The sequence below is a fragment of the Cricetulus griseus genome, chromosome 4 (genome assembly GCF_003668045.3).
Source record: "Cricetulus griseus strain 17A/GY chromosome 4, alternate assembly CriGri-PICRH-1.0, whole genome shotgun sequence".
Taxonomy (NCBI): domain Eukaryota; kingdom Metazoa; phylum Chordata; class Mammalia; order Rodentia; family Cricetidae; genus Cricetulus; species Cricetulus griseus.
In genome coordinates this window covers 88,345,254-88,372,659 of record NC_048597.1, presented here as the reverse complement: position 1 = coordinate 88,372,659, position 27,406 = coordinate 88,345,254, and the positions used below count along the sequence as shown (strand labels likewise).

The 27,406-nt window shown below is 49.2% G+C and overlaps 2 protein-coding genes across 4 annotated transcripts in view; one reads left to right on the top strand and one right to left on the bottom strand.

The window, feature by feature from the left end:
- Positions 1-2,436: 2,436 nt before the first annotated feature.
- On the top strand, positions 2,437-12,563 carry LOC100771214 (peroxisomal membrane protein 11C). 2 transcript variants are annotated; one of them, XM_027415768.2, is made up of 5 exons: positions 2,437-2,535; positions 5,544-5,732; positions 6,895-7,073; positions 11,092-11,154; positions 11,928-12,563. In XM_027415768.2, exons 1-5 carry the CDS (start codon positions 2,476-2,478, stop codon positions 12,160-12,162), a joined length of 726 nt encoding a protein of 241 aa, XP_027271569.1. In that variant the 5' UTR covers positions 2,437-2,475; the 3' UTR covers positions 12,163-12,563. The 2 variants fall into 2 exon arrangements, with proteins under 2 accessions (XP_027271569.1, XP_027271570.1); XM_027415769.2 differs by having other exon boundaries at positions 2,470-2,551.
- Positions 12,564-15,064: 2,501 nt separating this feature from the next.
- Positions 15,065-27,406, bottom strand: part of Arhgef18 (Rho/Rac guanine nucleotide exchange factor 18) — a 73,947-nt gene continuing 61,605 nt past the window's right edge. Inside the window, exons 10-19 of one of the 2 annotated variants that reach the window (XM_035443204.1) lie at positions 26,173-26,261; positions 23,129-23,314; positions 20,988-21,125; positions 20,543-20,673; positions 19,907-19,963; positions 19,767-19,814; positions 19,189-19,659; positions 18,025-18,358; positions 16,800-16,925; positions 15,065-16,719 (exon numbers count right to left, since the gene is read on the bottom strand). In XM_035443204.1, the coding sequence (XP_035299095.1) occupies positions 16,559-16,719; positions 16,800-16,925; positions 18,025-18,358; positions 19,189-19,659; positions 19,767-19,814; positions 19,907-19,963; positions 20,543-20,673; positions 20,988-21,125; positions 23,129-23,314; positions 26,173-26,261 (1,741 nt within the window). In that variant the 3' untranslated portion in view covers positions 15,065-16,558. The remainder of the gene's footprint in view (positions 16,720-16,799; positions 16,926-18,024; positions 18,359-19,188; positions 19,660-19,766; positions 19,815-19,906; positions 19,964-20,542; positions 20,674-20,987; positions 21,126-23,128; positions 23,315-26,172; positions 26,262-27,406) is intronic. The other variant, XM_035443203.1, reaches the window with a different exon arrangement.

Sequence of the window (27,406 nt, the reverse complement as noted above, 5' to 3'; positions counted from 1 at the left end):
GAAACCACATGAGTCAGTAACTCCATCCCTGGGATTGAAACCAGGGACTTGAAAAAGTGCATATCCATGAGTGTTCATAACATCTGTATTTATAAAACTCAAAAGACAGACAAAGCCTGAAAGTCCAACAATGGGTACCTGGATAAACACATTGTGGTATGTCTATCAAGTGGAATATTATTCACCTCCAGAAAAGAGATGGAATTCTGATGCATGTTATCACATTGACAAACCTAAAGAAAAAAAAGAGCTAAGATTAGTAAAAGAGACACATACATAAGGTCACAGTATTAAATTTCCATTACTGTAACAAAATGTAATCAACTTATTAGAGGGAAAGAGTTATCTTAGTTTATGGCCATAGAGGCTTCAGTCTCTCACCTTTATTGCTTTGGGCTTGTGGGAATTAGCACATCATGGCCAGAGTCTCCATGAATTCCAGGAAGCAAAGGGAGACAACAGACCTGGGTACAATATCCCTTCCCAGGGCACATTCCCAATGACCTAATCTTCTTTCACTTACTTCACCTTTTAAAGCAGCTGTTCTCAACCTGTGTCCCATATCAGGTATTTGCATTACAATTCATTAACAGTAGTAAAATTACAGTTGTGAAGTAGCGTAGTTTTATGGTTGGCAGTCACCACATGAGGAACTGTATTAAAGGGTCACAGCATTAGGAAGGTTGAGAACCACTGATAAAGAAACAAACAAGGGTTGAAGAGATGGCCCAGGAGTTCAGAACATAGCCTTCTACAGAGGACCAGAATTCAGCTATCACTAATTCTAGTTCCAGGAGATCCAATGCTCCCTTCTGTCCTCTTAGGGCATTCATACGCATGGTCTCAGGTGTGCCCATGTAAACAGTAACTACTGCTGGGGAGAGGAGACTCTCAGAGTAGCTAGGCTGCCTCCTACTTGAGTAGGAAGCTCCAGGTATCGTCATCCTCCAGGCTGACCCAGGTGGCTTTTCAGGGATGCCTTTGAGTAAGCCAAAGTAAGAAACCTCAATATCTCAACCTCACCATGTTAGACTTGAGTAAAATCATCCCTTTGTTCTGTCTTTGTTCTGTGTCTTCCCTCTTCCAGCGGAGCCACACCCCAGCCTCTTACTCAATAAGCTTCACTAACTAGCCTTTATCTATCCTTTATCTACCTACTCATAACTCACCACCCCGAGAGACTCTCCTTTGTCACTTGAAGAATACTGTCCTTGGGGCTGACTGGGAATGTGGCTCAGTCAGTAGGTAGAACATGTCCCCAGCACTGCACAAAAAGGACTTGGTGGCGCATACCTGCCATCCCAACACTCTGGATGTAGAGGCAAGAGGATCAGGAATCCAAGGCCACTTCTGGCTACAAATTCAGTTGGAGGCCAGCCTGAATTGCATAAGATCCTGTTTGGTAACACTCAAAATACTGGTGTCATAACTCCACCCCCACCCCAAATAAACCCCATGTTAAATTCAACCCTCCTTTGCCATCTCCAGGTGGATATAGACCGAACGCCTTTAAGTGGCCACCTTTGTCCTTCCTGGAAAAGAGAAATCTGTGTATTTTGTTGTGTATCATACACACACACACACACACACCCCACATGCTAAGGTGTAGCTATGGAAGTCAGAGGACAGTTTGCTGGGAGTCAGTTTGTCCCTTCCAACATGTTCGTCCCAGGAATGGAGCTCATGTCATCAAGCTTGACCCACAAGCACCTCTATCCATTGAATCATCCTGCTGACCCTATGTAGGTCTTTTCTTTCTGTTTATCGTTAGTTTTTTTCTGAGACTCAGTCTCTCTATGCAGTCCTAGCTATCCTGGAGCTCCCTATGTAGATCTGGCTGGCCTAGAACTCACTGAGACTCTCTGCCTCCTGAATGCTGGAGGCTCATTTTCTTCTAAAGGTGCCTTGTAGCCCTTCAGATGCCTTGCAGCCTTGTGACACATGCTTGTCATCCCAGCACTTGGGAGAGTCAGGAATTTAAGGTCAGCCTGAGTACATAGGATCCTAAAAAAAAAAGAAATCTAAAAATCAAACAACCAAGCAACCTCAAAGAAAATGAAAATTAAGATGCCTTGCTGTGAGAGTACACCAGTCACACATGCTCACTACAGACAAGTTGACAAAGCAGGCCGCAAGTGCAGCCCACTTTTAAGGAGAAATCCCTTTTGTGTGGGTCTGATATATGCTTTGGCTTGGATTTTTTTTTTTTTTTCCAAAGTGGACAATGAGTTAATTTTGAAACATTTTGCTTGCGGAGTTGCCTAAGCAGCCAAGGAGCGGATTGCAATAGGCTCGGAAGGTCATTCTGGGTGCCTGGGGGCAGGGAGTACAGGTTTAGCAGCAATACATTTGCACACTGGGTTCAGGTTAGCTCGCCAGTACTGGGACAAAGGGCCGCAGTGCGCCTGCGCCAGCCTTCAACTCTTTCCGGAAGGAGTTTTGCCCCGCCCCGGGTGACGTCAGGACCGAGTTGCCATGGCGCTGCTGAACAGTCTGGCTTCCTCGCTGGAGTCTTACAGGGGCCGGGACCGCCTGGTGAGAGGAGGCTTGGGTCCGTGCTGGGTCGGAGTGACCTGGAGTTTGGTCAGAACTCAGAGATGGGGAAACAGGCCAGGGAGGGGTTCCTTAAAGGGACCCGTATAGGTACAAGACACCCCAAGACCAAGTTCTCAGCACAAAGATTCATTTGCCCCAGGAGGACAAAGGACAGGGAATAAGAGACAAAGACAGGAGCTAGAGGACGAGAGAGAACTAGGACGAGAGGGTAACAAGGGAGAGGGGACAAAGAACTGCTTCTGCATAGAGAGGAGACAGATGTGGCCCATAGACAACTGGCAGTTTATGAGGGTAAAAGGGAAAACCCCTTGTTTGGGTGAAGTGTTTGATTTAAATTGGGCATGTTAATTAGGGTAGCCAAAGGGGGCTTTTGGTCGCTGGACTAGAGTACTTTGGTAGCTGAATCTTGGTAGCCTCGGGAGGAGGAAGTGGCCAGATGAAGGAATAGACCCTTGGGTGCTAACTTTAGGAATGTAATATAATGATTTTTTAGCATGGTAGAGACTTGCCAGCTAGTCCCTTCAGGTTCATGTCCCTCTGGATCGATCACACTGTCATCTGGTGTTGGACATTTGGGGTCAAACCTGCCAATCCGGCCCTGCTGAATCAAATAATGACTAAGATCTCCAGGCCACTGGTGTTCTCCGGTTGTTCTGAGCAGCCTCAAATAGGGCTTAGCACATTGCTTCCCCTGTAGCCGAACATTTGTAATGACAGAATCACCTCCAGTCGGGCACTTGGCTTATTTCAGCCAAATGTGGCCAGACTTCCAGAACCTAGCCATGGCGACTCTGAATGAAATCCACTGTAGCTGGCCATTGAGATGGCTTCTTGGACGATCAGCCAAACCAGTCAGGTCCCTGTACGAGCACGTTTGGTAGTTGCCTAGTGACTATATATGTCAGAGCTGCCGCAGACATCTCACGTGGGGATTTGGATGTCCCAGGGCTAGTGCTGCATCTGAAATATTTTGGTAATAGTAAAATTCCCTCCGCACCAGCATTTTGGTTGATCCACTTAGGCTTCTGAGGTTATTTGTAGCTTTCCCCACCAGCTCCTTAGAGGTTGTCATTACCGGTGGCTCCATGTTTAAGTTCAGCCCAATTACAGTGTTCACCATTACAGTCAGGCTGAAAGGGGGTTATAATCAAAACAACTTATGGCACAGTAGGAACAAGGCCTCGCTGGAACTCACTGTGTAACCCAGGTTGGTGTCTTACATGGGATTCTCCTACCTCAGCCTTCCAAATTGCTGGGATTACAGGTGTGCACCACCATACACAGCTTGAAACCAGCAAATTCTGGCAAGCAAATGAAATAATAAAAGAGCTGGGTCTGAAGCCTTGAGGTCCATCCCCAACACCGTATAAACCAGATATTCTGGCACAAGCCTGTGATCTCAGCAATCAGCAGGAAGATCAGGAGTTCAAGGCCAGCCTGGGCTACATGATATCCTGTCTCAAAAACAAAGAAAACCTAGATACAAGTGTGGTGAGCCCTCCGAATCTCAATGATCTAAGTCCCTTACTGAATGTCTTCCTTCTCTCTAAAGTATTTGCAACAAATTACTATTTTGCCTTTTAGACTGCTCTTTCAGTCCAGCTAAGGGCTTTGGCTGGACCAGGAAGGGCAAATATGTTTCCTTTCAGTCTGGTGCCCCTGCCTGTGGACAAAGGGGAACCCAGGAGGCAGAAATAGTTTTGTTTTCTTTGTCCCTGTGATTTCTTTTTCTTTTCCTTCTTTTTTCTTTCTTTCTTTCTTTCTTTCTTTCTTTCTTTCTTTCTTTCTCTTTCTTTCTTTCTTTCTTTTTTCTTTCTTTCTTCCTTTCTTTCCTCTTCCTCCTCCTCCTCCTCCTCCTCCTCCTCCTTCTTTATTTTTTGTAGTCTTGCTGTCCTGGAACTCACTCTGTAGACCAGACTGGCCTTGAACTCACAGACATCTTCCTGCCTCAGCCTCCTGAGTGCTGGGGTTAAAGCTGTGTGCCACCATCGCCCGGCTGTCCATGTCATTTCAACCATTGATGACACAAGCTAGCACTCTTGTGGGATTCTCCATGGCATCTCTCCTTTTCTCCCCTCCCTTGCCCTCCTTTCTTCTCTCTGTTGAAACAGGGTCTTGTTATGTAGCCCAGGCTGGCCTTGAACTTTCTTATCTTCCTGCCTCAGCTCCCCTGGCACTGGGATGACAGGTGTGCTCACCACACCTGACTGTGTGGCACTTTCTGTATTTTGATGTCAAGCTCCCATCTAACCCTCTTCAGAGCCTGGGATGTTGGTAGAGTGTTTGTCTAGCATGCAGGAGGCCTTGGGTTCTGTCCCTGGCACTGTGTATTCCAAATATGTCACACACCTCTAATTCCAGCACTTAGAAGGTAGAAGCAAGAGGATTGGAAATTCTAATTATGACCACAGACAGTGTCTGGCTAGTCTGGGCTACATGAGTCCTTGTTTCAAAATTGACAACAACTACAATAAAGTTACATCTTAGAGAGAAAGGGAGGGAGGAAGCAAGGAAGGAACTGGGAGGGAGGGAGGAAGAGAGAGAGAGGCTTTCCATTTTTAGCCAGGTAAAGTGCTTCATGCCTGTTTTTATAGCACTGGGGATGCTGAGGCAGGGGGATGATAGTAACTTGCTAGGCTATGTGGTGAGTGAGACCCAGCCTCAGCAAGCAAAAGAAAGAAACAAAAGATAGAAACACAACCTTTCAGTTTGGGATGGAAGTTTGTTGACTCTTAGAACTTGTTTTTAGTTTTGAGACAGGGTCTGACTCAGTAGCTCTTCCTGGCCGAAAACTTGTGGGTGATCCTCCTGCCTCAGTCTCTCAAGTTCTGAGAAGTATAGGCCTGAGCCACTATGCCTTGTAACTCTTAGAACCCTTTCCGGGTTCCATCCTAAAGGGCCCATTGCCTCTCGTGTGGTGGGGACTGCAGCTCAGTCCATGATGGGGACTGCTTCTGCTTCTGATAACTGCTTCTGGTCTCCCACAGATTCGGACACTGGGGTATTGCTGCCAGCTCGTCGGTGGTGTCCTAGTGGAACAATGTCCCAGCAGGTCTGAAATGGGAAGGCGATTGCTGGTGGTATCAGCCCAGCTCAGCCACTGCAGGACTGTCTTGCGACTCTTTGATGATCCGGCCATGTTTGTCTACACTAAGCAGTATGGCCTGGGGACAGAGGTAACAGGGTTAATGGGGCTGTAGGGAGAGGGGACTAGACCTTCCCAAGGAGCTAGGAGCAGTGGCCTCTGTGGGTGTTTTAAGGGCTTCTCGTTGGGTAACTTTATTATTTTTTTATGGCAGTGTTGGCCATGGAACTGGGGCCTTGTGCGTTACTTAAGCACCTGACTGCCAAACCACATACACTACCCCTCAGTGGGGGTTTCTAGGCCAGGGCTCTGCTGTTGAGCCCCAGCCCCAGCCTCAGCAGGTAAAAGTGCTTGCCGTTCAAATTCTATCACCTGAGTTTAGGTCCCCCACATTAGAAAGCTCACAACTGTCTCTAACCCCATCTCTGCAGAATCCCACACTCTCTTCTGGCCTCCAAAGGCACTTATACTCATGCGCATAACACACACACACACAGTTCAAGGTCATCCTCAGCTACATAGTGAGTTTGAGACCACCTGGTTTATGTGAGACCCTGTCTTTAAGGTAAAATTCTGGGTCAGGCAAATGGCCCAGTGGTAACAGTGCTTGCTACTTAGTCAAGAGGATGAGAGCAGGTTCCCAGCACGCATGTGCAGCAGCTCAGAAATGCCTCGACCTCCAGCTTCAAGGGATCCTATGCTGTTCTGGTCTCAGGGTACTGTACACACACACCCGAAATAAATAAATAAAAATTCAATAACAGCAACAACAAACCTTTGGTGTCCATTCCAGTCCTTCTGAGGTGATGCTCAGGGCTTTTTTTTTTCTTTTCTTCTTTTTTGAGACAGGGTTTTTCTCTGTAGCTTTGGAGTCTGTCCTGGAACTCTTTCTGTATTCCAGGCTGGCCTCTAACTCACAGAGATCCATCTGCCTCTGCCTCCCAAGTGCTGGGATTAAAGGTGTGCACCACCACTGCCAGGCAGGCTTGGGGTTTTGACAGCTCTCTGGGGAATTGTATTGCCTGAGTTGAGACCCAGTGAGCTGTCCAATTAGCATGAACCAAGGAAGCCAGGCCTGCACGGGCCCCCTAGCTCTCTTCTTGTACAACTGTTAAGAGGGTGGGCTGTGCTGCCCAGACACCAGGGCACAGACTCTGGTCACGGGATGTCTTGTGGCCCAAAATGGCACCATCCTAAATCAGGCAGTAGAAAGGTCTGACTTGCAGGCCTATCTCCAACACTTGGTTTCACAGGAGGAGGACATCTTCATCCGATTGTTGTCTGTCCTGAGTAACATGGCTGATCAGCTGTACTATCCATGTGAGCATGTCGCTTGGGCTGCTGATGCCAAGGTCCTCCAGGTGGACGCTGCTCGGTGGTGGACACTGAGCACTGCCCTCTGGATTCTCTCTCTACTCCTTGGAGTTGTCAGGTACGTGACATCTGCCAGAGGGGACACCTGAGGTCCCCAAGTAGTGTTACCTCAGCAATAAGGGGTGCCAACCCTTACATACTTCTTTAGGAGGCTCAAAGGAGAGGGCAAGTCTTCGTACTGGAGTTTCCTTCCTTAATTTTTAAGACAATTTTTATGTGTATGGTATTTTGCCTGCACATGACTGTGCACCGTGTGTGCAGTGCCCACAGAAGCTAGAAGAGGATGGCAGGTCCCCTGGAACTGGAGTTACAGATAGTTGTGAGCTGCTGTATGGGTGCTGGGAACAGAACCCAGGTCCTTTGCCAGAGCAGCCAGTGTCTCAGCTGCTGAGGGTGTCTGCAGCACCCTCCCCACCCCTCTAGACCCTCAACCCAGTTTGACCCTGGGTGTTTGTTTTCAGTAAGGTAACTACGTAACAGTTAGGCACAAATGTGCTGTTTAAAACAACACAGATCTGTTATTTACAATGCTGGAGGTCAGAAACTTGCAGTCAATTTCACAGGGTAAAGTCCAGGTGGGGTAAGGCTAGTCCCTTCCTGGAGGCCCCATAGTGTTTCCATTTCTGCCTTTTTCCAGTGTCTAGAGGGCCCACATCCCTTTGCTTGTGGCCCCTCCCTCCTTCAAAGTTAGCACAGCAGAGTTTTAGTGTCTCTGTCTTCTTTGGATCCCTGCCCTATCTCTCCCCTCTCTCTCTTAAAAGATGTATTTATTTTTGGGAGCTTTTAAAGAAAGATTTTGTTTTTAATTATGTTCATGGTTTCATGCATAGTAGTGTAGTGCCTGTGCCAGAAGAGGTGTTGGGTCTCTGGGTTTGGAGTTACTTGCAGCTAGGAGCCACCATGAGTGCTGGGAACTGAATCCACTCTCTGTAAGAGCAGTCAGTACATTTGCTTTGACCACCACCAGTCCCATAAAAAATGAATTTATTCATTATTTGTGTTTGTATGTGATATGGTAGGTGTGTGCCTGTGCAGAGGCCAGATGGGACATAGAATGTCCTCTATCACTCTTTTTGCCTTTTCCTTCGAGGGGGTGTCTTGGTCTCAACCCAGAGCTTGTGTTTTGGCTAGTTTGGCAGCCAGCAAGCCTCAGTGATCCTCTGTTTCTCCTTCCCCTTCCCTCAGCCCTGGGATTACTGGAGTGTGCAGGACCATGCCCAGCTTGCCATGTGGGTGTTGGGATCTGAACTCAAGTCCTAATGGTTGTATGTAATTGCTCTTAACCACGAAGCCATCTCCTCCTTGCTTTTCTTTTTAATTTTTATTATATTTAAGCCTGTATGTGTGAGAGGGCATGTGTGAGTATGTGAAGTCAACCTCAGATGTCATTACTCAGTCATTCCCCTTTAGTTTTCTTAATTTTCTCTTTTAGTTATTTGTGTGTGGGGCATGCATGCACTGTAGTGCACATGTGGAATTCACAGGACAACTTAACATGAGTTGGTTCTTTCCCCCTGAACCATTTGGGTTCTGAGGATTGAACTCAGGTCCTTAGGTTTAGTTTCAAGCACCTTTCCTGCTGAGCAATCTTGTTGGCTCTCTACTTTATTTTTTATTTATTTTTTTCTTTTTTCTATTCTTAGTGGTCTGGGCCTTTCTCATTCAGCTAAGTTGGTTGTTCAGTGAGCACCAGGTCCCCTCAGCACTGATTTTTTTAAGGGTTATATTTGCAGGCCATATATATATATATATATATATATATATATATATATTTACTTCATTTATTTTTGTGTGTGTGTGCGTGTGCTGTGGCCCATGTATTGAGGTCAGAGGACAAACTTGGGTAGTTACCTCCTTTTCCCATGTGGATGCTGGGATCCAACTTAGGGTACCAGGCTTGGCTGCAAGGGCCTTTACCCACTGAGCCATCTTGCCTACTCCTCCTTTTAATTTTTGTTGCTTTTTTTTTTTTTTTTTTTTTTTCCCCAAGACAAGGTTTCTCTGTGTAGCCCTGGTTGTCCTGGAACTCACTCTGTAGACCAGGCTGGCCTTGAACTCTCACAGAGATCTGCCTGCCTCTGCCTCCATGGCATGTACCCCCACCACCCAGCTTCATTTTACTTTTTATTTTGAGACGGGACCTCATTAAGTATCCCATTGGCTCCTCCTGCTTCAACCTCCCAGAAGCTGGTATGACAGGCCTGTGCCACCAGCCCTGGCTCTGGTAATTCCTTTCCCGCCTTTGGATGTGCTCCGCTGACGTGCTTGGACAATATCCAGATGTCCTTTCCTGACTATGGTTTCTTGCTGACCTCAGCTGACCTCCGAGGTCCCATCAAGCTTCCTGTCTCTGCACACTATTGGCTGTCTCCCGGCACTGGGCAGCTCCACAGCATGGTCCATTCTAGTGGGATCTGGGTTAAGTGATGAGTCCTGGGCTTGGAATGTGGTTCGGTTGGTAAAGTGCTTCCTAGCACACACAATGCCTTGCTCTCCACCTTCAACGTTGTGTAAACTAGTTGTGGGGGTGCCTGTCATCCCAGAACTCAGGAGGTGGAAGCAAGACGATCAGGAGTTGAAGGTCATCCTACCCATCTGGTTCAAGGCCAGCTTGGGCTACAGGAGGATCTGTTCTAAAACACTGACTAAAAGCAACTCAGGGAGGAAAGGGTTTATCTGGCTTACACTTCCAGGTGGCACTCCTTCATTGAGGGAAGTCAAAGCAGGAACTCAGGGCAGAGAACCATGAAGGAATTGCCTGCTGGCTCACTCGTAGGAGCCATGACCTGCATAGTTTGGATCTGGAATCCTGACCAGGGAGGTGGAGGGAATGGAGAAAGGACAGTGGCACTAAAGAAGTGACAGAGACTTGGGTACATGTGCAGAAAAGCTGGGACTCTAGTCTATGTAGTGAGTTCCAGGGAAGCCAGGCTTTTTACATAGTGAGATCCTGTCTCAAAAACAAAACCATCCAACAACTACCACCCCCACCCCCCCTACTCCACCCCAATCCCCCCCAATCCCATCACGACCACCCGCTCCCCAACAAACAAAGAGTAACAAAGAGTAAAGAAAAAGAAACGCTGAGGTCAGGCAGGGGGTATGCGTTGTAACGGGAGTGGTGGCACCCACTGCAGCTGCACCCAGGAATCTGCAGCATGGGGGGGGGGGCGTCAGATGGTCATCTGCGAGGAGGAAGCTGCAGTTGCTAGTTTTTTTTTTTTTTTTTTTTTTAAGATTTTTTATTTTTTTTCTTACTTATACAGTCTATACAGTCTGCCTGCATGCCAGCAGAGGGCACTGGATCTCATTCAAGATGGTTGTGAGCCACCATATGGTTGCTGGGAATTGAACTCAGGACCTTTGGAAGAACAGTCAGTGTTCTTAACCGCTGAGCCATCTCTCCAGCCCCAGTTGCTAGTTTTTTGTTGTTATTTTTTTTTATTTGGTTTTTTGAGACAGGGTTTCTCTGTGTAACAGCCCTGGCCATCCTAGAACTTGCTTTGTAGACCTCTGCCTGCCTCTGCCTCCTGAGTGTTGGGATTAAAGGCGTGTGCCACCACTGCCCGGCAGTTGCCAGTCTTTGCACACACTGTCAATCATTGGCACTCAGATCCTCTAGGGAACCTTTGCCATCCTCACTCTTTGGGGAGGCTTTGCTACCCCCATGGGGCTAAGGCACTGGAGGCCTTGACATGGACGAGCCCTAGTCAACACTACACATGTACTTAGGGCTCCTCTCACTCCCCCTGCTCCCTATGACCCCCTCCCACCCCCATAGGCTAATCTGATCCTCAGTCAAGGCCTTTCTCTCAGATGACTCTTGTCTGACTCTGTTTGACAATTAAAGCTAACTAGGACAAGTGTCTCTTCTTCAAGGCACAGCTAGTCTGCAACTCTGTGCAGGAGGCTGCAAACAGGGCCACTGTTGGCCAAATATGGAGGGTGGCTGGGTTCCCTAGGCTGAGGGCAGTAGATGTGTTTGCTGCCTCAGCTGCTGTGGAGAGCTGGCCCCTCCAACCCCAGCTTGCCATGCTGCTCAGCACAGGGCACCCCTATGGTCTCCTGTGTTGCAGGTCCCTGTGGACGGCACTGAAGCTAAGACAGATGCTGCGGAGCCCCACAGGCGCCTTCACCAGGTACTGCGTCCTAATCTCTCCTGCAGGTGGACAGAGTGGCCACCTCTCAGAACCAGGCCTCTGCTGGCCTTTGCAGGGCTAATGTGGGAACCCTTGCCCCGGAAGGTTGTAATAGATGTCAGCCATGCTTCATGGGACATGGGTGTCAAACTGAAGTATGGTTTAGTCAGATTCCAACTTTTGGAACCAAACAGGGTGTGGGGGGGCAGTGTGGATTACCCCAAACAGCTGTGTCATTGGAAAGTCTCACCCCAGCGTGGAAGACAACTTCCTCAGCTGCACAGCATCTCCATGCAATTAGGGCAGAACTGTATACAGCAGAGTCAGAAGGAAGTCACTAGAATGTCAGAGGAGGGTCTGATGACCCTCCCCACTTCTCTATATATGCAAGTCTGTCAGGTTCAGGGGATGGACCACTACAAAAGGGTGTGCATAGTGTGGTGTGGTGTGGGGTGTGTGTGTGTGTGTGTGTGTGTGTGTGTGTGTGTGCTCAAATAGCATTGCTTTAGCCTCTGGGTGGGAAGTAGTGCCTTTCCCAGGCAGGGAACAGGCTTGCTAGAATGAGGACTAAAGGCTGAGCCTTCATGGCTGTATCCCATGGCAGGGTGGGTTATATGAAGTTCAGGACATGGTCACAACCCCCACACTCCATGTGCAAGGATCCTGGAAAGAAGGTGTGGAATTGAGGCTGTGGGCCACTCTGTGCTTGCTCCTTTCTGGGTGACATAGGAAGGGCAGGCAGTGAGTGGCTTGCTTCCCTTTCTCTCTCACAGCCAGCTGCCCAGAAGCAAGCGGAGGGCTATGGAGGCAAGGATGTGGTCAGAGGTCTTAACTCTACTCAGCAACCTGGCTGACCTGGCAAACGCTGTGCACTGGCTGCCCCGAGGTGTCCTGTGGGCTGGCCACTTCCCTCCTTGGCTGGTGGGCCTCATGGGTACCATCTCCTCCCTCCTCAGCATGTATCAGGCTGCCAGGGCTGGCGGCACGGCTGAGGCAGACAGCTCTTGATGAGGCCCTGGAGTGGCAGGTAGAAGATACTGTGGGTTATCAACAAAAGGCTCAGATTCCCAGAGTGGGAGCCACTGGCCAAAGATACATCCATAACTGTGCACTCCAGTAGCTGTCCCCTGGGTGGGGTGGGAAAAGGGCTGATAGGAGATCTCAGGTCCCAGCTAGGGTTTCAGGGGAAGCTGCCCCTTTGGGAAGTAGGGGGCATATGAGGAGGACCCCAGGACTCCCAGAGCCAAGGCCAGGCTTGCCAAGTCCCAGGAGGACTCTGCTAGAACCTCCCATTTGATGGCATGCCTGAAGGTGAGTGGGAGAGACTTGCCGTGCCTCTAGTGTTGGGCTTTGGGGAAGATGGAATACTGGAATGCCTATTAAATATCTTGGTATGGTGCCAGTCTGTATGTGAGGTGATTAGTCACTCTCTGGCCTTCCCTCCTCTAGGCTAAGTCACACGGTTTGCTCACACAGGTGCATGGAACATTAAGTGGGAAACTTCTCATCTCTATTCCACCCCTTAGGACTCCCTCAGCCTACTGACCTCTCAGTATCTGACTGACCTCTGCCCACTGAGTCCAGGCCTGGGAGAATGTTATCTACTTCCTGAAGTCCTGGGAGGGAAACTATAGGTTGCTGCCTCCAGGAAGGCCACACCTAAATGAGAGAACAGTCATGCCAGTCATGGCGTCTTACCATATTAAGGGCCATAGAGGCCCTATTTAATCCGGGGACAGGCCATGCTTGCTGACCTCTCTGAAGACATTTGTGGATTTGTGTCCTGTATCAAAGAGACTATAGTGGGTGTAGCCTTTTTTTAAAAGATGTTTAAAATTTTATTACTTTAGTGTATGTGTCACTATCATGTTAGTGGTGGGGATTGGTTTGATGGTAAGCACCTTTACCCATGTAGCCATCTTACCAGCCTTCATATAGGATTTTTAATCTGGAAGCCAAGGATGTTTGGGAGGTGGTGGCCCAGTCTGAGAGACCAGACACAGCTGCCTTTGGACTGCACATGATGCCAGTCTTTTTTTTTTTTTTTTTTTTTTTGAGACAGGGTTTCTCTGTGTAGCTTTGCAGACCAGGTTGGCCTCGAACTCACAGAGATCCTCCCGAGTGTTGGGATTAAAGGAGTGCGCCACCACTGTCCAACTGTGTGCATCTTTTTAAAGATTTATTTATCGTGTGCACAGAGTTTTGCCCACATGTATGCCTGCAGGCCAGAAGAGATCACTAGATCTCATTATGACTGGTTGTGAATTGAACTCATGATCTCTGGAAGAGCAGCAACCTGAGCCATCTCTCCAGCTGTTGTGAGTTTTGAGACAGCCTTGCTACATAGCTCAGGGTCCCCAAGTGCAGAAATTTCTTTTCCTTCCCTTTCCTCCCAATTTTCTTTTCCCTGCTCCCCCTCACCCCGCCTCCAATTCTTGGTACTAGGGATGGATGAGCCAAGTCCTACTGTTGAGATACAATGGCCCCCTAACCCCACCCTTTGGTGATGGCTAAAAGTCCAAGAAACTTTGGTTTTACAGAGAAGACAGGTGCTTGTGAGCCACTGGGATGCTGGGACCACTTGGGGTGGTGGGGGTACATGAGGAATCCCAGCACAACACACCAACCTTTCATGTGTGGAGCACCTGTGCAGGGTTCATGGCTAGGCCAGGAACATGCTCTTGTCCTTGTGGTACTCCCACCAGCTCCAGCTATCATGCACATTGTGGTGGCATCCTGGTACCAGTTCCCCACCTCAAGTCTGAGCACATGCCCTCAGAGCAATGGCTCACCTAGTCAGGGTACCAGGAGAACAGAGGCCAAGTGTGAGGTCCAAGCCTAGGCTGGGAGGGTCTTCTATAAATCACATGTGCAGACACGGAACAAAAGGGCAGACACTTCCAGAAGAGAAGGCTCAGCTGAGCTGTCCAGTGGTTCTGGATGGGGATGGAACTAGATCTTACATGTACTAGCCTAGTCCTCCACCAAGCTCTAGCCCCCACCGTTCCTTATTTATTCTTTTTGTGCTAGAGACAAGGCTTCATGTGAGCCAGGCTGCCTTGAATTTTCTATGTAGTCAAGGATGCTTAAAATCTTTTGAGATGGTCCTATGTAGCCTTGGCTGGCCTCATACTCAGAGGTCTGCCTGCTTCTACCTCTCGAGTGCTGGCATTAAAGGTGTGTGCCACCATAACTGATTATAAACTTTTATCAAAAAAAGACTTGTGTATGTGCCCTTGTATACATGTGTATCTCATATGCATGCCTTGTACCTATGGAGGTAAGGGTTGGATGCCCTAGAACTGGAGTGATAGATGGTTTAGAGCCACCATGGGAACCAAACCCAGGTCTGTCTGAGAGCAGCCAGTGCTCTTAAACACCAAACCATTTCTCCAAGCCCTTAAACACAAAAGTGTATGTGTGAATACAGGCAGGTGTGGAGAGGCTAGAGGACAACCTCAGGTTCTAGCAGCCTGTCCTCTGCTGTGTACACTAGGCTAGCTGGCCAGTGCATTTCCAGGGATTTCTCATCTCTGCTTCCCATCCTAGGATAGTGCTGGATTTCAGAGGCATGCTTCTGTATCGGACTTGTGACCTGGGTTCAGGCCCTCACACTTGCATTTACCCACTGGGCCATCTCCTCCGCCCTGTCTCACATTTCTGATTCTTTACACCCATTTCCTAAGTGCTGAGATTACAAGTGTGCACCACCGTGCCAAAACTGGAGACAGAATGTAGGGTCTCATGTATGCCAGGCAAGCTCTCTACCAACTGACCCACATCCGTGTACCCATACCCACAGCACCCGCTCACCCTTCCACATTCATGTTCTCTGTCACCAAAATCTCAGCAGGTGACAGCTCCCTGCTTCTCACCCCCCACCCCAAAGAAGGTCTGCTTCAGCCTGAGGTCCTTTGGATACTTTTATTGCTAGAATCTGGTCATATGTTCTAGGGTGATTCCAGAGTACCCCGTGGCCAGGATGCTCTGCCATCACTGTGAAAATAATCATGGGGTAGACAAAGATCACGGTCACAATTGACAAGGGATGCTACTCAGTCTCACCAGCTTTACCAAGGAGATCTGCCAAGGAGGAACCCCCGGCTGCTGGTGACAGATACACTGATGCTCTACTGTGTGCAGTACACAGTTGAGATACACCTGGCCGCCTGGCAGGGGCATGATAAACCCTACCCAGGGCCAAGTGGAAATCATTGGAACTTCTAAGTCCAAAAAAATCATGGTGTCTAGGGTGGGGTCAGGGTATGTGAGTTGATGGTGAGCCCGGCCCCTCTCAGGGGCGGGGGTCCTGGAATGTTCTCTTCACAGAGTGGGAACTTAAAAGTCAGCTTTCCTGAAGTGTTCTGATATACCTCAGTACAAAAGAAGACACAAAACACTGATTAGCAACATGGCACGGATGAGGTCTGGGAAATGGAGATACACTCTGGATACAAGACAGAGACAGACAATGGGGCCCCCACACCACTACTGGCACTCTGAAGTCATTAGATGCCACAACTTTCAGCACCCTGTTGTCCACCAGCTTCTGCACTCTTGGTCACCACACCCAGTTACCTCCCAAGCCAATGGGCACCCAGCCCTGGGAACAAGACCAGAGCAGCTGCTGACCAGATTCCTGCTTTTCTGGCAGGACACTGAAGGAAAACCTCATTTCACAGGGATCAAATGCTGTCTGGGATATGTACTGTCCTGCTGAACCCGGCTGGGGTTCTGTGTCTCAGAGGGGTGGATGGGAGGATGCGTAGGTGCCCCTCCAGAGGCAGAGTAGGGAAAAACACCCCCCTACTACAAGGAGTGACAGCTGGATGCCCCTCCAGATTGATTTCTGAATCTACAGATCCAGTCCATTGCTCCATGGGCTGCCCAAGCCTCTCCAACCATGTGGCCTTCTGTGGCCAGGTTCACTTACTGATCAAGGCTCTCTGTGGCATCAACTGCTGCTTTGGAAGAGAGGAGTAGCTGGACTCTGGGTGATTCTAGGGCCTTCTGGTGCCTGACTCAGCTCAATCCAGACTTCTGGGGGTTATGGAACCTGCCTCTGAGCCAGTGTCTTCTTAGACCCACCTGTTCTTGTGTCCTGGCTCCCCAGCTCTGTGCTGTCTATCTCAGGGTTTAAAACAGTTCTGTGGTTTAGCTGGAGTTCGACTTTCAGTTTTAAACAACTTTGTTTACATGTACATATATAAAAAGGTTCAAGAGGCTACCACTAATTCTACAGAGAGCTGTGAGACCCGACACTAACAGGACAACCTCAGATGAGCAAGTGCCTGGGGATGCTCAGGCAGGGGAAGGGGATGGCCAGACAGTAACAGTCACCCATGGGATCCCCAGAGACAAAGGGTTATCAGGACAGGAGATCTGCTCTTGGGCCATGGCCCCCTCAGAAGAAGATGACATCTTCCTTGCCAACTTCATCCTTGGCGGTGAGTGGTGTGGTTGGCAGTGAGGGGGATGGGGATGCAGGTGGCAGGGATGTGCTTCCGGACTTGAAGAAGGCCTCAGGGGACGTGGCAGCTGGGGCTGGGCTTGGGAGGCAGGGGTCTGGAAGAGAGGTGGGACACACTGGTGTCAGAAGTCACCACAAGCAGTGGGTGGCTCCAATGTCCAGTGGCTGGGCTCACCTGGGACAGGTGCAGATCCATGGGTGGCGGGTAGGATGGGACTCAGTGACCGGCGGTTTCGTGACGAATTCTCATCCTTGCTTATGAACTTGTTGAGAAGCAGCTGCTGCTTCAGGTCGAAGGATGCTGGAAGAGGGAAGGTACCTGAGCTGGACTTGGCTATCTGGGTGGGAAGTGGGCCTCCCCACTACCTGCTACTTCCCCATGGGCAGCCAGATAAGCACTTTGAAAGGCGGCTCAGAGTCAGTCAATGTTGGGAGAAGGGTGTGGCTTCCAAGCAAACACCCTTTCCCCATGATCAGTAGGACATGGACTCTGCTTATGGATAAAGTCCCACAACACCCTCTGTGTCAACAGGGGATAGGGAATCTATGGGGGAGGGGCAAAGATGCTGGGTACAGCCCTAGTACCTGTCCTGTGACCCAGCTGTGAGGTTAAGTAAATGGGCATGGTGATTAGTTTTGTCAAAGACACAGCCTGGGACAAAGGGCTCTGTGAAGGACTGTCTACATCAGGCTGACCAGTGGGCATGTGTGTGGGAGATTGCCTTGTTTGCCTTAATCAGCGTGATGACCCAGCCTGAAAGTGGGCTCCATCATTCTGGATAAGAATAAGAAAGTCACCTTTAATCTCATCACTCGGGAGGTAGAGGCAGGGGGATCTCTGTGTGTTCGAGGCCAGCCTGGTCTACCGAGCAAGTTCCAGGACAGGCTCCAAAACAATACAGAGAAACCCTGCCTCGAAAAAGCCAAAAATAAATAAAAATAATAATAAAAGGATGAGGAAGCTGGCTGGGTCCTAGTCAAACATGCATCCGTTTCTGTGCTCTTGACTGTGATGTGACTCTCAAGCACTTGTCACCTTGATTCCTCACAATGGTGGACTGACACTGGAACTGTGAGCTAAAAACAAATCATTTCTCTAAGTTGCTTTTTGTCAGGGTGTTTCATCCCAGCAACAGAATACAACTGGCACAACGGACATCTGCTTTCTTGCCATGCTGCTTGCCCATGCTGGTGCTTGTTAACTGTCTCCCTTGTCTGAGGTCTGTCAGTTCTGCTGCTGGGACAGAGCACTCCATCGGGAGGGGTGTGCTTCTTCTCTGGATGCTACAGAGGTCCTGATTTAGGGCTTCCAATGAGGCTCTATAGTAACATTTCACCAGCTTCTCCCAGTGGACCTTCCACAGGGGTTCTTGAACTTTTGGGGTGGGGGTGCAACTCACCTGAGCTCTCCCAACGCTGGGAGCCCCTGCTCTTGCTGCCTTTGTCCTTGCCACCCTTGGTGGAGGCAGCCAGCTTGGTGGGGATTTGCTGTTGCACGGCTGTCTGCCTCTGAATCTGGTTGGTGGCACTGAGCAGCTGGATGGGCACATCACTCTTGGCTGTCCGGCTCTCAGCGGGGACACTGTCCCAGCGGGCCACCTCAGGTCGTTCTATGTACTCAGGTCCTGTGCCAGGTAGTAGCATGCTCCCTTGGGTCCCTGGTGTTTTGGCTAGAGCCAAGCGCCCCTCCAGTCCGTCCCCATTGAAACTGGGAGGATGGCTTGTGGGCTGGGCCTGAAAGTAACAGAAGACACAGCCTGTCGCTGCTGAACCTTCCCAGCCCTTTGGTGGCTCTGGCGTGGGGAGGACCAAACACCGCTGGTGAATGCTGAGAGATGATGGCGTTGTCCGCCCAGCTCTGGATCCAGGTCATAGCTGGGAAGGTGTATTCTTTATTCTGCAGCGCACTGCTTCAGTGTAAAGTGCTTCTGGTGATGTACAATTCATGAAACACACCAGTATATGCACATCCATGGTCATGCTGAGTCATATGACACATGCGTTCTCTCTCACACACAGATATGGTCACACAATTTATTTGGACTACTCACAGAAACTTTTCTGGAGACAAGGTTTCTCTGTGTAGCCCCTGGCTGTCCTAGAACTCAGAGATCCATCTCTGCCTCCTGAGTGCTGGGGTTAAAGGCATGTGCTCCTTTTAACAGCACCTTCTCCCTTGCCCCAAGCAAGGTATCACATAGCCCAAGTGACCTTGAACTTGCTATGTGGTCAAAGATGATGTAATTCTCCTGCCTTCACCCCTTGAATGCTAGGATGACTGGCCTGTGTCACTATGTTTGTTTGCTTTTAAAGATAGGGTTTCTCTGTGTAGCCTTGGCTGTCCTGGAACTCCCTCTGTACACTAGACTGGCTTTGAACTCAGAGATCCTCCTGCCGCTGCCTCCCGAGTGTTGGGACTAAAGGCTAAAGGCATGTGCCACCACTGCCCAGCTTTTTTTTAAATGCAGTGCTGGGACTGGAACCAGGGGCTTCGTGCATGCTGGGCAAGTACTAAACCAAGCCACATTTCCAGCTTAGTGGTTTGGCCACACAGGCCCACTCACCTCTGCCAGCACCTCTGGGGGCAGTGCCCCGGGTACAGTGTTCTGTTTCTTGAACCTGCGCAGCAGCTCCAGGCGCTCACGTTCTCGGTCTACTGCACGCTGGGCCTCGCGTAGACGCTCCAGGTCATGCTGGTAGGCCTGGCGTTGCCGCTCTAGTTCTGTGCGCTCCTGGTCCAGCCTCTCACGTAGCTGGCGTGCCTCGCCCTCTCGCTCCTGCAGTCTCGCACCTGCCAGCTCCAATTCCTGCTGCTGGCGTGCACGTTCCCGCTCCCAACGCTGCTGCTCCTGGCGCAGCTGGCTCTGCAGCTTTTCCACGCCTGCGCGCTCCTCACGCTGCTTCTCGAAGTTGCGCTGCCGCTCTTGCTCTAGCAGCAGGTTCCCACGTGTTGATTGCAGCCGGAACTGCTTCTCGCGCTCCTGGATGGCCACTCGCTGCATCTCCACATAGCTGTCCTGTTGGGCGATGACCGCCTAGGTACAGGGATGGGGTGGGGCTGATGAGAGTCATGCCCTTGGCTAGACCCAGCCAACCAGCGAAGGGCAGGAGCAGCCAGTCCCCTCCCTGATGCTGCAGGTACCTGGAGACTAAGAAGCAGCTGAGACAGTGTCTGGACCCGGTGGACCAGCTGCAGAGAGAAAGTCAAATTGGTCTACCTGATTATGGTACACAGGGCATGTGGGCATGCCATCCCTGGGGGAGATGGACCAGGAGTGGTACCTCTGACTCCAGGACAGTGGGCAGACATGAGCTACTCTCTGCGCTAGGCATCTCCACCTGTGAAGAAGATGACAGTATCAAATGGGACTGACCCAAACCACCACAGCTGACTATGGGAGGAGACAGGTTCTTGGCATGGGAGAAAGAACCCAGGGCTGGGCTGTGACTGTGGGGTACAAGTCCTATGGCCATCTGATGTATGCCCATCTGAGAGTCTGGAAAATGAAGCTCTGGGGAAGCCTGGGAGGTGGGTGGGTGCCTGACGTCCAGCTCTACAGTAGGGTGGGCTTGGAAGTGAAGCTTTATGTGGCCACGCCAGACACAGACACAGCTAGAGGCAGGTGGCCTTAGCCTCTGGAAGCCTCAGAAACCATGAGCAGGTGTTGGGTGTGCTGAGTCAAAGGAGAAATGTCAGGAGTGTAGACAGATGTTACTACACACTCTGGATAGCTTGTGGTACACCAATGTGGCACTGTGTTGAAGTGAAACAACTAAGGTTGTGCCCATTCTCTCCCCTGCCTCCCTCCCAAGTCACTGCCTGCCATTCCCAGGGGTCTGCAGGATTAACATGATAAGGCTGTCATGTTAGTGGTGGTTATGTTGATTTGGACTGTCTGTACCCAGGCAATCACTTACGGTCTGAGGTGACTCCTCACAGCCACTGGGGGTGGGGCTGTCACAGGGTTTGGAGTCTGGGCTGCCAGAAGGCCCCTGCCAGTCTTGGGGCCTGAGGTCGTTGCTGCACATCTTCTTTTTAAAGCTGCCACCTAGAGACCCCAAATGGACCGCAGAGGATGCTATGAATCCCACAGGGTCTGGGATCCCCTCCTCTTCACCCAGACCCTAAGTGTAATAAATACAGGCTAGGGTGCTCCCGGAGGCTGGCTGCAGAGCCCTGGCTCACTAACACTTAGAGGGCTGAGAGGACTGTTTTCAGGAATTACAATGCTGGAGAAATAGCTCAGCTGTTAAAGGCTAAGGCTCACAACTAGAAACTGAAGGAATCCCACCATACAGAACACTGGATCTGCTACTCATGAGCTTCCCCAGGCACAGACTCAGAGCTGGGTGACATACTTACTCTTGCTGGGGCTGCCCACACTGTCATAGCCCCCGAAGGTCTCAGCCCTCCGAGGTAGGCCTGCAGAGACACCTCCCTCCTCCACTTGGCCACTGGTGCTGCCCAGCTGCCGGCAGATCAGGCTCTGGATGCCCTCAACTATGGGGAAGAGGTGGGGGACATGAGTTAATGGGCAATGGGGGCTATGCCAGTGGTAGCAGGGAGTCCAGACCTGAGCCAGGAGCAAGTGTGGCAGTGAGTGCTGGCATGATAGGTATACACTATTACCTTGGCTTAGACAGTGCTGAGAACAGAACCCAGTGCTAGGCAAGCACTCTAACAATGGAGCCCCATCCTGAGCCATTTTCCTCAGCGTCTAAGGGACAGGCCAAGAAAACCGGCAGCCAGTGGGTTTGAAAACAACTCATCTTGGAGGCAGGCTCCCTAAGTTCAGGAACTTCTGAAGGGTGGCATGCTAAGATTCAGGAAGTCAACAATGCACAAATCTCAGGAAACTTACCAGAAGTTATATAAAAATAAAGGACAGCTGGAGAAAAGAGACTATCTGTCCAGCCAACTTTGCCTGCAAGTCGTGAAGGGAGCTCCAGGGTCCCAGGTTTCATTAGTTGTCACCTAAGCTGGGGTGGCTTTCAGTGATGCAGCTACCTTTAAGTTGTAAGTAATCCCTCTCTCATGCTCCTAAGTGACCCCAACAAACTTACTGGTTCACCTAGTAGGACTGGTGTTATTGCTACTTTGGTCTGTCATCAGTTTCCTATCTGGGATGAAGATGTATGTGTTCATGTCTCCTCAAAAAAAAAAAAAAAAAAAAAAAAAAAAAAAAAAAAAAAAAAAAAGACACAACATATAGAGAGGAGCCATATGAGCTCTGTGACTTGTCTCTCCAGCTTGTCAGGGTACCTGCTGCAATCTAGGTCCCAAGCCAGGCCTAGGGATGTGATGCACCAGTCCCTACCTAGGTCCAGTAGTAAACACATAATGTTAAATGAGAGCCAGACGGGAAGGCTGCCCACAGGGGTAAGGTGGTCTACAAACCCTTCAGTGACCCTCTACCATTTCAAAATCTCTAGACAGGTGAAGAGAGGAGAGGAGAACATTCCTAATCCATGTACCAGATTTATGAGTGTCATTGGAGGCCGAGGACACTGGCCTCAGGAGATAGGTGGAAAGGCAGTGCAGATATGGCTCAGGGAGAAAGACAGCCATTGGGTCTATACTAAGCTGTGCAGCAAAGGGCTGAGTGGTCTGACCTGCTGATGAAAAAGAGCCATCAAACATGGGCTGCCCACCCTGCTGGACACATGGGGCCCTGATGGCTGGCAGAGCGGTCTCTGCATGGTCAGAGTAGAATATGCGTGGAAACAGCAGGTTATATGTACCCAGTGGCTTACAACATGGCTGTTAATGCCTGGCAGCCTGCTAGAGCTAGAGGTGGGGTTATGGGGGGGGAGGGGGGGCTGTCCTAGAAAAGGAGGATCTGTATCAGGGAATTTTATTTTACTAAGAAAATTTAGATTACATTTTCCTTATTTATTTATTGTATATGACTGCACACATGTGATACAGATCACATGTGCCAGTCAGAGGACAACTTGCACGAGTTGGGTTCTCTCCTTCTAGCATGTGGATCTCTAGGACTGAACTCAGGCTGTCATGCATAGAGGTTAGCACCCTTACTTGCCGGCCATATTTTAGGCCCAAGCTTTGTATTTTTCCCCTTGAAGACATGTCTTTCATGCATCCTAGACTAGCTTCAAACTCATTATGGAGCTAAGGATGACCTTGAACTTCTGGTTCCCCTGCCTCAGTCTCCTAAGTGCTGGGATTCCAGGGCTTCACATACGCTAGCAAGCACTACACCAACCGAGCCACAGCCCTAACCAGTAGTCAACTATAGACCTCTGGGGTTAACCAGGTCACCTAAGGAGTGTTTGTTGGTTGGCAGAGAAAGTGCTTAAAAGATCTGGGTGTAGCTTAGTTGTAGAGCTCTTGTGTATGCTGGGTTCCCTGGATCACAAAAAAGCAAAATGACCATGGTCTTGGGTGAGGTCAGCCACACAGAGTCCTGGGCCTGGTTCTGGCCTCCCATGCAGCCCACCCTTACAATATCCTAACATACTACAGTGGGGCGGCTGACTTACTCTCACTCATGGCTGATCTGAGAATCTGCTCCCCTCGAAGGGTCTCAGAGGGGTCCCCGCCTCCTCGGAAGAGGCCTCGGCAGTGGGCTGACTCCTCCAAGCCACTCAGCTCAGCCATCTCCAGGTAGATCTGCTGCTTCTCCAGAAGGCTCTGGGCGATCATCTGGTCCTTCAGGCTCAGTCGCTCTACGGAGCACCCAGAGGTAATAGTCAGCCTCAGAGACCTGCCCTGGAGCCAGGCTGTGAGGTTGGAGCCCTACTGACCTGTAGCCTCAGAGGCACACTCCCAGCCTCCCCCAAACACCACTAGCTTCACAATGTGGTCCTGTCCTCTCGAGTCCTCCTCCCATTCTCACCAGGAACACCAAAATGGCAGGTAAGAATGAACAGGCAGGAGTCGGGGAATAGAGAGCCTTGAAAGACAATATACTTTTTTAATTAAAAAAATTTCATTACATCTGCAAGGTCAGGGGACAACTTGCAGGAGCTGATTCTCTTCATTCTGTAGAATCTGGGTATTGAGCTTGGGTCATCAGGCTTGGCAACCAAGTGTCTACCCACTACGCCATCTTGCCAGTCCAGGTTTTTTTTTTTTTTTTTTTTTTTTTTTTTTTTTTTTTTTTTTTTTTTAACATTTATTTGCTGGACATGGTGGTGCATGCCTTTAATCCCAGAACTTGGGAGGCAGAGCCAGGAGGATATCTGATCTACATAGTGAGTTCTAGGACATCAGGACTACAGAGAAAAAGATCCCGTCTCAAAAAAACAAAACAAAACAAAACCCCCAAACAAACCCAACCCATATTTGTTTGTGTATATGAGGGTACATGAATGTACTTGGGTGTGACATCTGTGTGCATGCATGGAGGCCAGAAGATGACATTAGGTGTCCTCTATCACTCTTCTATTCACTTGTGTGCATACATGGAGGTCAGAAGATGACATTAGGTGTCCTTCTCTATCACTCTCCTATTCATTTAGGGCAGAGTCTCTTCTCAAAATTGGGGCTCTATTTTCTCAACTATGCTGTAAGCCAGCAAATCCTGGCAATCCTCCTGTCTCTGCACTTCTCAGACCTTGGGTTACAGGTGTTGGCAGGACATCTAGCTTGTTATGTGGGGGCTGGTCTGAACTCAGGCCCACATGGTTGTGCAGTGAGTGTTCTTAACTGCTAAACCATCTCTCCAGCCCCTGGTTTGTTTTGCTTGTTTATTTGAGTTAGAATTTTGCTCTTCCCCAGGCTGGAGATCCCCAACTTGACCTCCCAAGTACAAGGATTATAGGTGTGATCTACCACTCCTAGCTTAAAAACTTAAAAGTTAAATTCTTAAAATTTTATGTTAGAAAACTGATGGCTTTTTAAATTGTTTTAAAAATTAATTAATTAATTAATTAAATATATATGAGCACTCTATCTATATGTATGTCTTTATGCCAGAAGAGGGCATCAGATCCAATATAGATGGCTGTGAGCCACCATGTGGTTGCTGGGACTTGAACTCAGGTCCTCTGAAAGAGGAGCCAGTGCTCTTAACCAGTGTTCCATCTCTTTAGCCCTCTAATAAACAACTTTTTTTTTTTTTGTTTTGTTTTGTTTTTTTGAGACAGTGTTCCCTGTGTAGCTTCGGAGCCTGTCCTGGAACTAGCTCTTGTAGACCAGCATGGTCTTGAAATCACAGAGATCCGCCTGCCTCTGCCTCCCGAGTGCTGGGGTTAAAGGTGCATGCACCACCAACGCCCGGCTTGAGGGTTTGTTTTAAACACTTATTTCCTTATTTGTGTACCACGTGGCAAGCATGCCATGGATTGCATGTGGTGGTCAGAGGACAACCTGCAGTTGTTGGTTCTCTCTTTCTATTATGTCAGGTCCAGGAATTGAAACTGGGTTGTCAGGCTTGGTGTCAAGCTACCGTTACATGTTGAGCCATCCTGTCAGCCCAGAACACGGGGTTGTTATTAACTAGTGAATTTCTTGATTTTTGAGACATCATCTTGTATACTCTTGGTTCACCTGGTCATAGCTATATGACACAGGCTGGCTCTGAATTCTCATCAATCCTCTCTCACCTCCGCCTTAGAGTTTATAAATCTTGGGGCTGGTAAGATGGCTCAGTGGTTACGAACATTTGTTGTTCTTGGAGAGGACCCGGATTTGATTCCTAGCATGCACAGGGTGGCTCACAGCTGCCTGTAACTCCCTCTTCTGGCCTCTGCGTGCATTGCATGCATATGGTACTAGTCACACATACAGGCAAATGTCCACTGCCCATACACATAAAATTAACAACAACAACAACCAACCCTGGTTCTTTTGAGTAAAGGGTTTTCTTTCCTCTGTGTAGCCCTGGCTGCCTGGAAGTCACTTTGTAGACAGGCTGGTCTTCAACTCAGAGACCCTCCTGCCTCTGCCTTCTGAGTGCTGTTACTAAAGGCCTGCATTACCATGCCCAGCTCCATTTACTTATTTTTTATTGTGATGCTTTTTTTTTGTTTAAATGATTTACTTATTTATTTTATGTGCATTGGTGTGTTGCCCAAATGTATGTCTGTATGAGAGTGTCGGAGCCCCTGGAAATAGAGTTACAGTAATAAGCTGCCATATGGCTGCTGGGAATTGAACCTGGGTCCTCTGGAAGAGCAGCCATTCTCTTAACCACTGAGCCATCTTTCCAGCGTGATGCTTTATTTTTAATCATTTACTTATTCATTCATTCATTCATTCATTCATTCATTCATTCATTCATTCATCTATTTATTTTTGAGGCAGTATTTGGCTCTGGCTAGATTTGCTCACCACATAGCTGAAGATGACCTTGAACTCCTGACACATATCCCTGTGTATGTAGTGCTAGGGTTGAAACCCATGGGCCTCAGGCAAGCTGGTCAACCACCCTGCCTCCTGAGCCGTATCCCTGAACTGAACTCTTGAAGAGGGTGAACTTTATGATATGTGCATTAAATCTCAATGAAGCGGCGTGAACTTGATGAGTTGATGAGGGTCTATGGTGACAAAGGGACCTGACCACAATGCTGACCCCTCTTACCTTGGAAGTCCCGGAGTCTCATGGTACGGGCTTCAGTCATCTTTCTTTCCTCAGTCTCACTGAAAGGGCCCTCCTCCTCATCAGGACAGCTGCAGAGAAAGGGGACAGCTACCATCAGTGTCCTGACATCAGTACCGCAGAGCATCCTTTTTCTTTCCCCCTATGCTGGTGAGAAGGCTTGGGGGGGTGGGGGTGGAGCCCAGATCTACAAGACTGTCTCAGCAGAATAGGCAGAGTGACAGAGGACATCTGACACCCTCTCTGGCATCGGTGCCTGAGTTTAATTCCTAGGACTCACATAATATAAGAGAATGACTGAGCCCCGCCTTCACAGGCATGCCATGGCCCCACCTTCTCGCCAATACAGAAATGTAACTGAAAAGATTACTGAGTCAGTGCCTGTATAGCTATGAAAGCGGTCTTCCACTGACCTACACCTCCCTGCACCGCTGATTTTTGTTGTTGTTGATGCTGTTTGCTTTTCATGACAGTGTTTCTCTGTGTAGCCCTGGATGTCCTCAAACTCAGAGATCTACCTGCTTCTGTCTCCTGAGTGCTGGGATTAAAGGTGTGTCAACAAATAAAAACAACAATCATTAAGGCATCATGCGTCCCAGGCTAGACTTGAATCTACTATGATCAAGAATGACTCTGAATTTCTGATCCTCCTGCCTCTACTCCTTCAAGTGCTCGGGTAACTGGGCATGCACAATCACAACCAGTTTATATGGTGCTGGGGCTTGGACTGAGGGCTCTGTGCATGCTGGGTAAGCACACTACCAAGTCACAGTCCTATGTTCTGTACTCTGCTTTTGTGAGGGACTTAGCTTGGAGGCAGAGGAGGGAGAGACAGAGAGCCAACACATAACAGCTCTCAAAGGGTCAGGGCTTAGCCAGAACTTGTGATCCTCCTGCCTCAGCTTCCTGATGTAGGGGGGTATAGCACCACATTCCACTTCTTGCACAAGTTTTTTTTTTCTTTTAATATTGATACATTTAATTTATATGTATGTGTGCACAATGCCACGTATGTGCAGGTAGGGGGGGCCAGAAAAAGGCATCGGATCCCCTGAACTGGAATGATAGGCAGCTGTAAGCCACACTATGTGGGTCCTCTGCAAAAGCAATAAGCACTGTTAAGCACTGAGCCATTTCTCCAGCTCCCATGCATGGGCTTTAAGTGCCCAGCTGTGACATGGAGGAGGTGGTCAGTGCACAGCTTACTTGCAGGTGA

What these genes read in the sequence shown, in the direction of transcription:
- LOC100771214 (XM_027415768.2), top strand. Translation starts at nt 2,476, where the DNA reads ATGGCGCTGCTGAACAGTCTGGCTTCCTCGCTGGAGTCTTACAGGGGC. An exon ending in CTACTCCTTGGAGTTGTCAG is followed by an intron (nt 7,074 to 11,091) that starts GTACGTGACATC and finishes CCTGTGTTGCAG; the next exon opens with GTCCCTGTGGACGGCACTGA. An exon ending in CCCACAGGCGCCTTCACCAG is followed by an intron (nt 11,155 to 11,927) that starts GTACTGCGTCCT and finishes TCTCTCTCACAG; the next exon opens with CCAGCTGCCCAGAAGCAAGC.